The sequence below is a fragment of the Watersipora subatra genome, chromosome 1 (genome assembly GCF_963576615.1).
Source record: "Watersipora subatra chromosome 1, tzWatSuba1.1, whole genome shotgun sequence".
Classification (NCBI taxonomy): Eukaryota; Metazoa; Bryozoa; class Gymnolaemata; order Cheilostomatida; family Watersiporidae; genus Watersipora; species Watersipora subatra.
The window spans coordinates 60,469,165-60,486,703 of NC_088708.1; the positions used below are offsets into that span (position 1 = coordinate 60,469,165).

Consider the following 17,539-nt stretch of genomic DNA (forward strand, 5'->3'; position numbering starts at 1 on the left):
ATATGCAATTGGTGGAACGGTCAGGCTACCAAAGATTGTTACTTTTTGCTTTCAACTTCAAGTCTTCTAACGGAATGTACAAATCTCTTAGATATACACTCTCTGGTTACAACAGCTGTGGCGGGTGGAGATTGATTAAGAGGTTCAATTGTGATAGACCTCATGCTTATATTGAGCTGTTACAACAAGTAAGAAAGCGAGTTAAGTTTACACTGAACCATCAGTGTAGCATTTCCTTGCCAACAATACTAAAAACATCATATTAACATTCAGCTTTCGCCATATTAAACATCTTTTTCTCTTCTCCTCTTTCATATACACACAGCTACATGTGTATTATATACAAATATATGCATGCACATTCGCTTGTAAATGCGTTTTAGCAAAATATTCCCAAAGGAAAAGATTGTGATGCCAATTTGAGATGAAATATAAAAACTGTATTTATAAAGAATCTCTCTGCGCAAATCTCTGGTATACCTAAGCATAAGGATTAAGTATGATAACAGGGTCATACAGCTTTAGCTGGTATTAAGCTTGAGATAATACATTCTGTTTCAAAACTTCACATACACATATACCGGTATATGTTATTCAGCCGCTAGCTAGACAATTTAACTAATGCACATTTCTGATGTCTATGGTAGTCTATGTGATGAGTAGAACCTTGATCACATATACCGGTATCTGTTATTCAGCCGCTAGCTAGACAATATAACTAGCGCACACTTTCGATGTCTATGGTAACTTACATGTATGTGATAACTCGAACCTTGACAAAGTTACGAAACATCAGTTATTAAGTTGACAAGTTCTATCGGCTTATGGTGATGATGTGTATTTTTAAATTGTAGAGTCAGCGATGAGTAAACAGAGCCATACCAGCCAGAAAGGTTTCTCTATAGATCTGGCAGACACTGATGGTCAGCCAATAACCTGCCAGCATCCCTGGCAAGAGGTAAATTGTGTGTCTTTTGTTTTGTTGTCTTTAGCCTATCTGGAAGGTCGTATTCCACTTAAGGAACTTGATGTTATGCCAGTCTTCATCATGTAAATGTATTGTCGCACTGTTTATATCAAATTTACCAAACATCCAGAACGTCTGCATGTTTAAAGCTTGATTATGAACATTTCCTGGATTGGCCAGTAAATGCTAGTTCCCTCGGATAGAAATGAATAAATACTTTGTAGCTAAGTTTGAAGGCCTGTTTTATATTGTTTGATAGAAACATGTGCTCAGTAGAAAGTTCATTTAAATTTTTAGCTTTTCTTACTCAAAACTGTACATTGTCTGATTCTTTTTTTCAGATACCAAATACAGAGCCCATAATTGAGTACCCACCTAGTGAGGGTCAATCGAGTAAGTTGGTATTATAAAAAATCGCTTTTAAGAGATATTCTCATTTTTAATGAGTTTTAGTTACCAGGATACATGTCTTGTAGCAGTATATGTAACCCAAAGAGTGACTACTATGTATAGAGCTACCAGCCTTATGCCAGCTAATAGCTTCTACGCTTTAGGCCATAGTATAGGCCTGACTATCCAATAGTTGGTTAAAAACTATGTCACTCAATAACAGCATCCATAGAACTAAGCTGAATTATTTTCTTGCGCAGGTTTAGGAGATCTCTTAGAGGATGGTAAACAATCTACTCTGCCTTCTCTGGTATCCATTGCTGAAGACTTTTCTTCAATCACTTACGCTGATGAGGCTCCAGAAAATTTGATGAGCTTTGAAGAGTTCATTGAAATCAATGAACTGGTGGAGATCAATGATATCATGGAAAAGTATGACCTTCTGATCAGACCAATGCCATTGGAGAATGCAGATGCTGATACAACTGTTCCTGCACTGACTGCTATGCGGTATGAAGTCTATAATGCTGACAACTGTATGGCTAATGATAATAGTGTGGAAGGTAACGGCTACTCTTCAACCTATGGTGTCATGGCAGAAAATTTGACTAGTGCTGCAGATCTTGTGATCGAGACATCTGGTATGCAACCATCAAGACCCTCCACTTTACAAAGAAAAGTTGATAAGCTAGTTCATGACAGTCAGGGAACAGCTGAAACAGAATCTTTATTGGTTAACCAGAATAATACAACGAATGATATTGATCTCATCTGGCTGGAAGATGGTGTTGGCACCTCTGAAGAAACTCGTTTAAGCACTTGTCATAGCCCTTGGTCAGGGGAGGAAGGAAAATCAGCTTTACCATTACTAGACACCAACAACATTCACGACACGATCTACCCATCTGATGACAGAAAACATTTCTTTGCAAAACCTGAGGACACGTACGGTTTAGCTTCTCATAGCAGTCTTGCTAGTAGCAGCAGCACTGAGGGCTCTTATATTTGCTTCGACAGCAAAGCACCAACTTTTGCTGAAGCTTCTCAGGATTTAACTGTACCTCAATGCAGACTTGGACCAGCACCATACAGACCTCCCCTACATACAGTAGTCGGCTCAGTGAAGTTCGTTCCTCGTGTACAATTGAAACAAAGTGCAGAAAAAATGTATGAAGCTGTTCCAGCTAATCTGAAGCAGTCATCCGCTTTACCCAAGTGGAACTGGAGTTCACTAGACATTCGGTCAGCAAAGTCTGAAATTGGGTCAGATACAGGGAGTTCAGCAACTTTAGTCAACGGAGAAACTAGTCAAGCGCATGTTCAAACTGAAGTGAGTTTTGGCAGTTACTTCTAGAAATATTTCATGTTTACAATGTTAACTTCAATTCAAAATCTTTTTTAGTTGGAACAAAATTAATCAGACCAAAGCTAAATGATATATTTTATCATGGAACACCTCTATTTATTTCAACAGAGTGAATTATAAATTGTAGACCACTCTTTAGCGGTACAATTTATAACTCTCTTCCTACATACATATTCTATCTGCTTAGTTATATATTATAACATTTAAAGTACATAAAATAGATGCCTAACATACGAATATTACAACTAGAGGCTAATAAAGATTAATCCAATACTATTTGTCTCATCAGTAGCCCCTGGCCATAGTTATTAACACTCCCTTCATCCAATCTCTGTATCTTCACTACAGCAGTACTTGTCTGCCACTGAGAGTGATTCAGAGAGTGTGGGTTCCAACTCTTCCTGGAGGAAGGTCAGAAATACTCGAATTATTGAAAAGCTACGAGTCATCAATGCTCTAAAGCCAATGAAGGTGCGTATCATGAGTATGGGCTGTTTTACAGAGACCATTAAGATTTTTTCATCCATATCAAAAATTTTGAATCTAAAGCTATAGCAGTGGTAGACTTCTTCTTGAAAAAAACAAGCAGGAATTGGTATGCATACACTGTTCAGTTTAGTGACTTACCATCACAGGAGCTTTGAGTTTAAATTTCTGGTATGAAACTACCCCTTGTAGTCAGATAACATATAGCATTTTTTCCATATCATTTGTAACTTGGCAGCCAACCAAATAGGCTTTGGGTTCACTGTTGTATATCTATATAATTATTGTTGTAGCTGTGCTTCATGGATTTGGTAACAAGCCTACAATATAATTTTAGCTTACATCATTTGCCTTGTCCACTCCTGTTTATTCTTCTGTAAAATATATATCTGGGCTATGCAGCGCATGTTATAATTTGCCAACTGGAGAATTGTCAGCTTTGCTCTGCTAAGTGCTTTGCTCTCTTTAACAAACTTACAAAAGAGGACTATTTCATGATTGTAATGAAAGTTTTAAGCTGATACTTTTCTAATTCTTATATACACTTTGATAATTTTACATAGCACTTATCATAAACTTTAAAACGCCTAAAATATGAAAGATTCTGTGAAACTATCCAAACCCTTTTATTGTATAAGAGAGGTAACAAAACTATGAGTATCTCATAACAACACATATTCAACATTGAGTAAAAAGTATCAACGGGCTGAAGGAGTTGTGTTCTCTGTAATAACACTACAAGTTAGTTGTCAGTAAAGACTGTACCTTATATAATAATGGTTACAGGTCTCAGTCTTTTAAAACTGCTGTTCTTTTTACTAATAAAAACCATGCAATAAAAAGAGTTCTCTTGGTAGATGCATATTCAAGCATTTTAGCAATAATGCATGAAAATGTTAGCTTCTTCGTATTTTTTGATATGTAAGTAGTTTCCAATTGAAACATATCTGCAGATGATAAAAGATGATCTGCAGATGATAAAACGTTAGTAAAATCAATCATAACTCGTCGTAACCTATGCTTTCAAACACACTTTATTTAAACTTTAAGAATTAAACTGATGTTCTTAATATGAACCAAGTAGAGCATGCACGTGTGCACATTATACGTAAGAGAGCCTCAAAGTAGCTGTGGATAGACCTTGATGGCTTAAGGTAGAGTGAACAGCAATGGTACTGCGTTGCACCCGTCAGCTTTCTATTCTAAACTTAAAATCTATCATTTGTATTAGCCACCCTGCGATACAAAACCTGGCAGAAGAGATGCCCTTGTGAAGTTTTCTAACAATTTTTAACAAATAAAATACAAATTGAATAACCATATTTCGGTGTTGGCTTTTACCGCAGGTAAAGCGACGAAATATGCAGAGATGGTACCCGGCTCCACCCCTTTCTCCTGACACAACAGCAACTGTTGTCAGCGCTACCAGAAAATTCACACCTGAAAGATTATTTGAAAAGCTTCAAGGTATGTTTATATGTCGTTGTTTTTTGTATATAGTTATTCACATATAACTGTCTTATCATTCGGTGGTTTAATAATTATAGCTAGTGTATCATTAGTTGGATCATTAGATTGGTGTGATCGAATCTCTGAATTCTATTCAAGATCATTTTGAGGTCAATTAATTCTGATATATTTTGTGAATGAGTTTATATTTTTTTGCTCAACTTGTTGATCTTTTTTGAGTTGACCAACAGTTACTTTAAGACACCTTGTCATAACACCTCAAGGTTTGACTACAGTTTTGTTTATTTGGTAGATGACTTAACCTAAATATTTGTGCATATTTGGCGACTAGTAGCTGGTAGTCTAGTTTGCTGTGAGAGATTATCAGGTTTAATAACTATATATACAAGTATTCCTGAGTACCAGCTTGTGGACGATTCGCCCAGTTGTTAGAGTACTGGTCAAACATGGTGCAGGCAAGAGATCAAATCCTATACGATGCAATCTTTTTTAAACCTTCAACGGAAGCTTCGCACAGATGGACAGATGAGTGCCTGCAGCTTTTACTACAGGAATGATTTTATGCTGCATTCTTGTTACATTTTAAGATGCAAGATTGAGTTAAATATATTCTAGCACAGTTAACAAGCTTCGCCGTTAACTGCGTTAGCTTGTAACAGCCTTTATGAAGAGATGTGGTGCTCGGAGGCTAGTGCGCCATTGCCAACTTGAAATGCCATAATTATTTAGGCATTCCAAGCTGGCCTCCATCTTATCTGTGCCCCACTTGTGTAATGGTATAAATTGGCTGTTAAAACACACCATAGTTAAACACTTTAGCTAGTTAATGCTGGATTAAAGACTGGAGGAGATGAAGCAGACCTAGTTGAGAGTCCTTCTAGACAATTGTTAATCAGTCATAGCTAATGTAATATAATGGCTAACATCAGTCATAGCTAATGTAATATAATGGCTAACACAAAACGAATAATGTTTTTGAGTGTTGTGTTAGCCAGTATTTGATGCCGCACTCAGTCTGGCGTGACACTGCGCATGGCAGCAAGTTAGGATTTTATTTCAATAGATAATTTTGACATCAATTGGTTTCAATAGAGGCTGGTGATCAAATATAAAACGGCTGTAATGCTTTGCTAGTCAATAAATCATTTGAATTGTTCAGTTATTTTAAATAAACAACGTCAATGAGCACTTTCACTTGGCACTGTTGAGCCTGCAGTAATGTAACACACTGTTTGCTATCTTATAATATTAATATTACAGTCATGCGTGTGTTTGTATTGTCTACCTGTGTAAGCTATGTCAACAGCTAGATCAATAATCAGCTAAAGTAGTCCGTACGACGCATAACCTCTCAGTCAGTCTTGTTTGAAGCTCTAGTAAAATATCTCGCGTTCGTATTGACTGCATCAGCTACACATGTGTAAAGATTCGGAGGCATCAGGAAACAACTGCTGGCTCCGTGAGAGGAGCATGCTTTAGAAAGATCAGCTGTATTTTTGTAGTCATCGGCAGACAAATATTGTCAACGGGTTTTTAGCATAGCACCTTGTCAAAGATGTCGACATATCGCCGAGCATCTTTGGACACTTGGTCCGACTTGTCAAGCGACACCACAAATGGAACTGCGGAGTATACGTACACAACTGAACCCGAGTGGGCTGCCGAAGCAGTCATACATACCTCATCCGGTATTGAGTTGAACTTTGAGAGGCTGCAAAGTCTTTGCGTTTCCGAGAGCTTACCTCCGAGAGTCACTATAGAAGTTTTGCCGTTTGCCTCTTCTGCTGGTTCCAGAGTCCTCCGTCACGGTATTACTTTGTTGCCTTTCTATCATCCCTAACTTCTACTAATCAAGTTGTACAATCAAAGGGTGGTTAGTAGGCAGCCTTGAAACTTCGAAGCACTTTTATTTGGAAAATATGGTATCTGTTGCTGAGCATCTGTATTCCATTGTACATATTCCTGTACTGTACTATTTGTGTTCATGGAAACTTACTCTGCACTATATCGATGTCTAGATACTCTTACTCTTCTTACACTGTTTAAAAGGGTCAAATGAGATGATCATACATTGTAATCACTTGCTGTCTTTCAAAAAATTTTATTTTCTCACATTGTAAAACAGTGACCAGGAGGAAACTCGCTGCTCAGACGAAAAAAAGACTTGTCCATGCTATAATAGGCACTTGAGTTCAGTCAATAACAGATTTGCTAAAGAGACTTTCTCAAGTTTTGCTCCTAGAAAGAATTAGCCTTTGTGCCATGTTGCAGCAATAAAAGGCCATGATGGGTTCTTCAACTAGTTGCAGCTGTACTAATCAAACAGCCATATTCAATAATTCTATTGTAATACAGTATGCTAGTGCTGCGTTATTTCTATTATCGGCTAAATTTTACTTTAGCAGTTCATTGGGTCAGGTTACCTTGATGTCTATTGATTTTTATTCTTGTGAGCTAATTAATATACCATGAGCTCGGTGATTGATTTTCAACAAAGTGAATACTAGTTATACCTAGTCAATTGATCAATTCATCGACACCAGCAATATCAGCAGGAGAATAGCTGCTATTTGGTGCTACAATTCAGCTAAAGTGCATCCTTTAAACTTTCACTTACATTGTAAGTTTGCGGTTTCAGATGAACAAAGCATGATGCAATCATACATTTCTAGCCAGTCTTTGATCAAAGGGTGACATCATACCTTGCGCAGAGCAAAAAACCCACAATATTTCAATATTTTGACAGAATATTTGTGATAGTGTAGTGCAACTGATAAGGGCCCTTCATGTTCTACACTGTGAATTTGCTTTGCCATTGACATCTTTAAACTGTCACTTGTTTCTAGCTAAACAATTAATTGATTAGTTCAAAGTCTATGATTCTATATTTGCATGTTAGAAATGTCCAGTGAAGATTCACTAGAGACAGCACCTTTTCCATCACAAGTCAGAACTATCTCCAAGCTCAATGGTTCCAAGACTGGTCCTTGGGTTCAGCAGGTAAGCTGTCATACTGCTGCCACCACTACTGTCATTTGCTGTATCTACTCACGATGTCCAACCTAGGTGTTTGGTTACTTCTTAATAGTAAAAATACGTTCATATGGCCTTGAACTGTATTTATCTGACCTATAAAGACTCTTTCTCGTTGCCATGAATACTTCTATATAGGCTGGACAGTTGTTTATTTTGTGTAAGATTCCTAGTTTCTAGAAAATTCTATTCTTATCTATAATCACTTTAAAGTAGTCACAGGTTACTTTATATATAGAATTCCATTTGTTTCTCTCGATGATCTCAAATTCTCTCACAGCTTTTCTTGCTTGACTGAAGCTATTCAAAGGCAGAAGGGTGTGAACAAAGCCTTACCGAGCTCTAAAGGAATCTTATACCCCAGCTAGTAAATATGATATGCTTTGTAAGATTCTATCAGCCTAATTACAGCTGAAATCAGTAGAACGTTGTTCACATACCTACCACTGCAGAATGGTTTTGCTAGAAATTTCCTTGCAGAACTCCACTCATGCATATTTTTGTATCACTTCATTCAAATGGAACAAATTCATTTCCTACATATCTCTCACGTACTCCAACACAATTTTTTCAAGTGAACTTTGTTGATTTCCCATTTTCATTTAGAGTTCATTTTGATTTTTCTGTTGTGCTATAAAGGCTTTTAGCATGGGTGAAAAACTAAACGATTAACTCTCTGCAAAATGAGCAGATGTCTTGCCTCCCAAAACATGTCTTACAGAGCAATTCTTTTGCCATCTTGAAGCAGTTATAAAAGTAAGAGTAAACACGCTTTGGCGCAGATGCAGCCGCCAAAAATCAGTGACAGGCACTTAAATAAGGCAGCTAAGACAGCGCTAGACCCGTGACACGACACGGAGATATGAAGTGATCAAGTATAAACTGCACGAATTCGATAGCCTATCTAATCTCTCAAGCACTCCCTTTGCGTATTGTGTAAACATAGATAAGGTTACTAAGGCTCAGCCATTGCAAAACTATTTAGAGAAATTTCTGTTATTTAGCCGTCAAATAGGTGCTTTGACTCCTTAATCCTGCTCAGAGCTCATGTATGTGTATTTAAAATGACACACTCACCAAAGTCGAATAAAAACCTTTTTTGTGATTTTACAAAAACTGGGTTGATATTTCTGAGAGAGTTTTATGCATATCAATATCAGATGTAATCGTGGGCGTTTCTTCTGGCGGCTTTTTAGAACTGCCTCTACAGGTCATTAAAGGTGTGTACTTACAGTATGTAATCAACAGGCAGAGATAAAATGTTTAGTCAAACATCGGTTATGATAGAGCATAATTTCATTGCATCAGTGAAAAACTCTTTTAAAAATGCTTTTCAGGCTGTACTGCCGACTGAAAAGTATATTTGTCTGTCATTTCAAGCCCTCAAGATTTTTAATCATTAATTTAATTTTTGTTATTTTGCCCTTAATATTCTTCATTACAATAAAATTTTAAAAATAATGGCTATTTAAATTGGTGCTTAAAAGCCGAGCAGTTAATTTTAAAATTTCTCTAAAATATTTGATAGCAAGTATTTAGCTTAACACTTAATTGAACAGACTAATTTCTAAGTTGTTTTATTCGCCTTCTTTTCTTATATAATACTTAGTCTTATTTCTTTTGAAGTTATACTCTTTATGTCAACTAGCATTTTTTGCATTAGACTAGTGTAGGCCAGTAAAATGATAAATAGAGGTTGCCTTCTCTTGGGTAATTCTAAAAAGCTGCTGCAGCTATTCATGATAATTGAGTGAGCAAATATCTTTTACAAATTATTGGATTGAAACAAAGTATTTTTTGTATTTACTATAAAGAATATGTGCCACTAAGCATCCATGTATATATATATCTATATATGGGCTATAAATGTATAATAATATAATCCTAATAACTACAATATTATAGTATAATAATGTTATCCTAGCCACATATTATACACTTATAATATATGGCTAAGATGGTATCACAATTTTGCTCTCTTTTCTAATCTTTAAAGCTCACATTTTAGATAGAAGGTAATACATGATATGGATGTCTTTTGTGACAATGATTTGGATCTGCTAGTTTTTATTAGACACAAACTTTCTCAACTCTGCCAATGTAGTAGTCAATGTTATAGAGAATTTATGAAACAGAAATAAAGTGGTTGCTCAGAAAATTAAGATTTTGACTAGGCACTGGAGTTATCATATCAGTGAACCTTTTTTATTGGACAGACATTAAAACTTCTCCTTGCTACTGGGTTGTATAACTACACCTGATGCTGACCTGATGTTGGCCCGTTGCTCCAGAATCACTTTTTCTACTTGAATTGTATCAAGGAGGAAAACTATTGAATAGACCAAAAATCTCTGGCTGTTGGCGTGTCTCAGATCTAGAGCCTCACCGTTGAGACTTTCCAGCTTGTTTGAACAAGCGCGGAAAGCTACCTGCCTGCTCGTTGCTAACGCAAAGCAGAGCTCATGGCTGACTAAAACATTTGTAGGTTACAGACTGCGGTATGTTCATTACCTTAAAGAAACACCCATGTGAAACCTTGTGCCTGCCAGTAGTAACTTGACAATATACAGCACTGAAAAATATTCTGACAAGGATGATAGCAAAGGAAACAGACTGAGTCATCTCTGCATTTATGAGTCATGTATTCCATGGCTCTGCCAGGAAACGAGATAATTGTTTTCTTTAAATGATTAGACCTTCTGTATGAAATTTTTCCAAGAGGGTTTTTTGCTAAGATAAAATTCAGCAAAATTACCAGATTAGTTTTAAAGTTTGTGGGACTTTAACCATTACTAAATGTTGCGCTTTTTCAAACTGTATTATTCCTTCTGAAAGAGTAAATTTACCCATAGAACAAAACACTATGATGGATTGATTACTCTTGGACAGATGATCTATTAACTAGCTTTTAGTTTTTTGGCAGGTGTGCTAGCAAAGATAGCAAAGCTTAGCCTCGCTATACAAGCGCAAGGTCCCTCCCTTCTTAAACAGTAACTAGGACAGAAAGTGAATCTAGCATTAGATTGGCAGGTTAGGCATGGACAGGTCTGCTATTAATGAGCTTTGAGTTTTTTGGCAGGTCTGTTAGCATAGATTAGGTTTAGCAAATGTAACTATTGTGAAGGCATAAGTTGCTTTGTAATTTGGAGAGTTTCTAGGACAGAAAATGAATCTATTAGCTTTGGAGACAACTTATCAAAAGACAACCGGTGTTTTTCTGCACATCAGGGTACTTATTCTTTGATCTTTTTTACCTTGTTGTTATTCTCTCAACTTATCACTTTATTACGCTCATTCTTAAATTAGAGCGTATGACTCTCTTCACAAACTGTTGTTGAACAATCAAAGAGTATTTGTGCCTTAAATATGAGCAACTAAAAAACTTAATACTCTAAAAACTAAGTAAATAAAAAAAAGTTTAATTTGATCTCAATATTACATCGCACAATGTATCAAGTCTAAAATATATTAAACAGAAATTGAGAAGTTTTGATGGATGCACACAAAAAGCGAATTGGCTAGTAATACGTTTGATTATTATACGTAAGCTCTGCGATACCCGGAATTTTTTTTCCTATTCAACTAGATAGCTTTCAGGTGAGTGTTTAAGAGACTGGTTCTCACAAACTGGATAAAGTTTTGAAATCATAATTTTAACAAACTGATAAAAAACACAAAGCATACTTGAGGAAAGTTTGGATAAAATTAGCTGAAACATGTATGATTTATTAATATAGAAAAGGGAGATTATAATCTGAATAGAAGGAGCGTGTATTGAAAAATTGTTGGTCGTAAAAGGGTGGACGGGTAAGACGGGTAGTAAAACATCAACGCTTGCAATGAGGTCTCCGCATTACCCATAGTGATGGGTGGTGGTTAGGAAATGGTGACAGCTATTGAAAGCCTTGTTTTAGTAACTTACTAAAGTTTGTCTTAGAAGCGTTAAAATTTTAGAATGTCCTTCAAATCAATATATCAATCAGAATTTGTCAGTAATTTGTGCATTTGCACCTAGATTGCATGAATTTAGTAAATAGCACCTTTGTAAGTAATATTTTTATGTTGGTTTCATCAAGCCATGAAATATTCAAATTATCTCAACATTGTGCGGATAGTGTCTCGGATATAGTTATGCTTGGTTATGCGATAAAAGATATTAGCTAAGGAGGCTGCCTCTAACGGTTACCATACATTATGGTAGTAGGCTGACAGTAGTGGAAGGGTGAGGGTTAACATGCTGAGAGTTAACTGTCCAGCTCCCAACAGTGGCAGTGACAGAACAGTGACAACTAGATATGGCAGAGAGGTCATAACAGATATACATTACAGTTTTTATTCTTGCTCTTAGATGTATCATAGTACTGACACTGTTATTGGTTTGGTATACAGCTACAGTTTGCCTTTATATTTCAGTCTAAAGGGCATGATGTGCAAGCGCACCCTAAGTTCACAAGGAAAGAAAGCATAGTGGAACAGGAAATAAGGCTACAAAGAGAACGAGAGAAAGAGCTGAATCTCGAAAGGCAGATGCTTACTCAAGCTAAACTCTCAACTCCCTTTGAAGAGCTACAGCCTGAGACCAGAAATAGAGAAAGTCTTCAGGTTGATGCGCTTCCTGCTCCCAGCCCCATTGCATCAAGCCCAGCGCAAAGTCCAGCTCAGAGTTACGCACTCAGTATGTCATGCTAGCTTATATGTTTCCATAGTTACACAAATTATACAATAATTCCTCTATTTCCATTATTGGAGTAACTGAAAATTTTGATCGGAACTTTGACAACCAATTGACATTGATAAGCAAGGCAGCTTGTAGGCATCTGTGTTAAGAAGCGGGCTTGTCCACTGAAACTTGCACTTGCAAGCTTAGTTACAAGAATGTTGATATTTTACGTTCTGTCAGATGGCTGCCTGCAGCGATTGTGGTTGAGCAGCTGAAGTTGTGCCCATTGCAAAATTTGCTATGAGCCATTGTGCTGTTAAATACATGCAGTATGAGCTGGTTGAAGACCTGGTTATGAGCATCCAAGAGAAAAAGAATCATTTTGGCTCTCAGCCGAAGTTCAGTGTTTTAGTTGTCAGGACTCTTTCGCTGCCGGGCTCAGAAATGTTCAAATAAGTTTATAAAACTCTGAAGCGCAATGAAGCCATTTCCATGCACAGATTTTGTTTGTCAATAGAGCACAACTCTAACCACTATTTAATGGGTATCAGATAGATCCACAGTCTTGGAGTTCATTTAATAATTGTAAAATTGTTCAATTTTAAGAAACGTTTTGCATCAGAAATGACCTTTCACTTCTTTTAAATGAGGTCACTTAGGGCACTCGTGGTATTTCCATGCTAATACTGTGGTAAAAAATCAACAAAATTTGCTAACAATTTCAGTAAATATTAATTTGAGAGGTTGAAAATACTTGTAGGTAGCTCACCCAAGCCTGTAGCTACACCCAAGTTAACCACTCAAAAGTCCAAGGGCTCTATGATATACCAGCTAAGCAATCGAACAAGGTAATATGATTGGAGTAATTGGTTATTCTTGGCCATTTATCTGTGAACTCTATAGCAAGACTGCTGTACAAGGGCCTTTTGTATATGAGACCTGATGTACATGAGATCTGCTGTGCAAGGACCTTTCTACATGAAAATTGTTGTACAAGGTGTTAGAGTATATGGAGCTCCATGTACATGGGTGTTAGAGTATATGGAGCTCAGTGTACATGGGTGTTATAGTATATGGTGCTCAGTGTACATGGGTGTTATAGTATATGGAGCTCAGTGTACATGGGTGTTAAAGTATATGGAGCTCCGTGTACATGGGTGTTATAGTATATGGTGCTCAGTGTACATAGGTCTTAGAGTATATGGAGCTCCGTGTACATGGGTGTTAGAATATATGGAGCTCCGTGTACATGGGTGTTAGAATATATGGAGCTCAGTGTACATAGGTGTTAGAGTATATGGTGCTCAGTGTACATGGGTCTCAAGTGGCAGCAGCTTTCTACTCTTCTCTTTTATTCAGGTTTGGCAGCAATAGAGCCACACGCTGCCAACATCAGTGCATTGTCTGTAAAATATTACATCTATAAAGCATAGTGGTGTGACTCATTTCCCCTTCTTTAGATAGATAAGTATGTGCTATGGTATGCATTCACCACAGTAAACTCCTAATGAGGGGCCAAACATTCATGAGCTGCGCTCGTAGGGCACCATGAACAACATCTTACATCCTCGTAATATAAAAGTTTCTACAATGTTGTGTAGATACCACCTGCTATTATAGGTTTGAATGTTGTGTAGATACCACCTGCTATTATAGGTTTGAATGTTGTGTAGATACCACCTGCTATTATAGGTTTGAATGTTGTGTAGATACCACCTGCTATTATAGGTTTGAATGTTGTGTAGATACCACCTGCTATTATAGGTTTGAATGTTTGTACAATCAAAAGTTACTTAGCTGAAATATTGTATAACTGAAAGAGTTGCTTTGATATATAAATTATCATCTTAAATTTTTATTACTTGGTTTCAATTTAACATATTGTAACATTCTGGGTTTTTGTGAATAATAAATACATCTTGATTGCAGATCACCAAGTGTAGAGATAAGTGACTCGAAAGTAACTTCTCCCTGGTATGTATTTTTTCTTTCTTTTGTTACCTTTTACTTCAGCTGGTTGTTGTCCTTCGATACTATGACAACTCCTCGTCTCCTCTGTGTACACAATCGAATCTTATCACATAAATAAAACAGAATAGACAAATAAAAGTTTACTTTTTTGATGTATTCAAAATATCAAATTACAAATTTCAGCTCTTTCTTAATATTACTGATTGTCAGTGACTTACTTGGTTGTTTAAAGGTGTCTGCATAACCGACTAATGACCACACTTTGCGTCAAGTTTTTCATACTACATCGGTAGTTGCGGTATTTTTAAATTAAAAACTCATTAAAAACAATTAAGTGATTCCTTTATAATAATTAATAGCAATTTTTTATATAATATATAACATATATAATATAATAATAAATTAATAATGATTAATTTCTGTTCTATTGATGTTGCCTTAGTGACAAACATGGTAAATAAGTAGCAGTAGGTGAATATTATCATAGGATGAAGTTGAAATAGTTTGAGTGCAATATTTGATCTTATGCTTTGTAACATTTTGTGTTTAGTGAATTTATGTTCAACTACTATGACTGGTTGAAACAGAGTGGCACAACATGTAGTAACATTGCTATAATATAGAGTAATATCTTGAACTATTTCCTAATATTTGAAGAACTTTAGAGTGGCATTATGAATGTTACTTGGCTTGATTCCCGCTATATTAAACCGAAGATGTTATAGCATCGATGAGCATTATTGCTGCATGTATTGCTCTTTGTGAGTCAGTCTTTTAGATGTACGGGTATTAAAACATATTCGGAGTTGTTTCCTCTTTTGTAAATTGTAATGACAATTTTCATTAGATTTATCACACATAATAGCTCTTTGGGTCTGCTTGCATTCACTGTGACTTGTATTGAGGTTTATCAGCCTTATGTAGAGGGTGATAGTTAGCATACACGATTTAATGGTGTTCAGGTACACTTCTGAAAGCCCAATAGCCAGGGATATACGAACCACTAAAGAACGAGAAGAGGCGTTGAAGGTGACCCGCCGTCAAACCAGCGGACCTTCTTTGCCTGGCAATAAGGATGACTAAGGTACTGCAAGTTTATACTATTGCTAAATTGCTGCTAAATGCTCTGTAAGGTATGTTTCTTTCACCTGCATTGTGTGTCAGTGAGTTTGTCTAATGTCAAAATGTATCAGAATTTTAATAATCACACTGATCATATTTAGTTTGGGGTGAGAATGAATTATTTTTTGTTCAATTGTTTAAAGATTTTTCTGTTTCATAACATGAATTTTTCATTCTATTTCCCCTGTAACTAACAAAACCCTTGTCTTTTAGCTAAGCCCTTGCGTGATAATGTCACTGCCTAAGAAATTCATGGTATTTTAGAAAAAGCATTTTATGAGAGTTGCCTGTCTATGCAGAGAAGATCAAATACATGAATCGGCTTACAGTACCAAGAGCAATTTCAGACTCTCTTCTTGACCAGCCAATCAGTGTTCATTTGGTGATGGTGTACAAGCAACTAATGTGCAGACAACACCCTCTCCATAAAATATGACATGCTATAATCTTTTAGATGCTGCCCTTTAATAGACACTGCCTAACACTCATTATCTCAGCTGGCATGTTGAAATGCTTATATTTGTTAGAGTCTGGTGTAAGCTAAAAATGGTGCTCTGCCATGCTTTTTTCTAATGTGGATATTTAGGTTGGAAAAGACCATTTATTCTAATTTTTATGCTGATTGGTTAATTTATATAAAGCTTAGAGCGTAGCACTAAAATATATCCAACTTCATGGCTGTCACGATTCTGTTTGTGATTTAACATCCATTAAAGGTTACGTTACTATTAAGCAGTATTTTGTGTCTATTGGCAGCATATATTCCAGAAATTTGAGAGTATGCCTTGATAGTAGCATTTCCCATTATTCTTATATCCTTTACAGAGTATACTTACCTCCATTTGCATTGTTATAAATATTTCTTATAACTCAATATAATCGCTTGAAATCTCTTATAGGTACTTTGATGTAAGCCAGTCATTATTCTGATGATGCCATTGGCATTGCTGTGCAAACATTTTATTCTAAATATAATAGCGGTTACATAATGTGAAAACTTGCAAAATAACTGGGAATGAGCAGTTTCAATTTCGACTCCCACACCGCGCAAAGCTCATAAAAGCAAACAAAAAACTCCAACAAGAATGTGGTGTCAAGCTATTTAAAAAGTACTAGTATAAAAGAGAATAAAACAAGCCATAAAACCAATAATATCTTTATAATCTCCACTGGTCTTAAAGTCACTAGAGTTTAAGCAGATAATATTGCGCCGTTTGTGGTAAAGTTGTGCTGTAAGCATTGTATTTGCTAGCGAATTGCGCTGACATGGAGTATGCAAAACGATTACTTAAATATCAGGTTTTAGCCATTTTCTTGGTTACTAATTCTCAAAAATTGAGTTTTGGCATAATAGCAGAAAGGAAAACTTAGGCTAATAACAGGTGATGGTTAAGAGGGAGAGAAAAAATGAAGACTACACTTTGACGTGCGTTTTACGAGGAGGCAGTTGATCTTTGGGTGTTCGGTGGTCAATGTATTCTGGTTTCATATACTGTGTTATTTGGTCTACAGAGGTATTGTCAACCCGTCTGTGTCGAATGGCGTGATGAGGAGAGTTGAAATTGTACCTTCTGTGAACAGGCTCTCTGGGCTGGCTAAATATATCGTTAAAGGCTAATATTCCTTGTTGAAAATTAAGGTTTTAAGAACAATGCCAAGTTTAACTAGCAGTGACTAAAGCTTTCTTTATATAACCTGTGAAGACTGTCCAAGTTTCAATTTTACACAACTTATTCCGCATGAACATAATGATGATCAATTATGAATTCTTCGAAAAAGTTTTTCTACATAATGGTTATTTCATTCATTTAGAAATAGCGAAGGCTGCCAGCATTATAACGGAATGTGGCTGCATACTTCAGAAGTTCTAACCAGACTACCACGCTAAACATCCTTAGCAATGCAGCCAGCTAATCTCTAAGAATCAATTAAAGCTATAAGCAGTTCTGATGAAATATATTTTGCTATAATGTATACAAGCTTCAACTGTGCAGAGCTTTAGCTAATACAAAACGTGAAACAGAAATCCGTGTATTGTTACAGTAGAAGTCAAAGCTACACAAAACATGCCAAC

General features: G+C 36.2%; 1 protein-coding gene across 1 annotated transcript; it reads left to right on the forward strand.

Annotated features, from left to right (window-relative positions):
- The first annotated feature begins 862 nt into the window (after positions 1-862).
- On the forward strand, positions 863-16,358 carry LOC137389835 (uncharacterized). Its single transcript, XM_068075968.1, has 12 exons — positions 863-958; positions 1,309-1,360; positions 1,618-2,687; positions 3,072-3,194; positions 3,503-3,520; positions 4,556-4,676; positions 7,579-7,679; positions 12,126-12,387; positions 13,133-13,220; positions 14,302-14,346; positions 15,306-15,427; positions 15,730-16,358. The coding sequence occupies exons 1-11, from the start codon at positions 863-865 to the stop codon at positions 15,424-15,426; spliced, it is 2,097 nt and encodes a 698-aa protein (XP_067932069.1). The 3' UTR covers position 15,427; positions 15,730-16,358.
- The last annotated feature ends 1,181 nt before the right edge of the window (positions 16,359-17,539 follow it).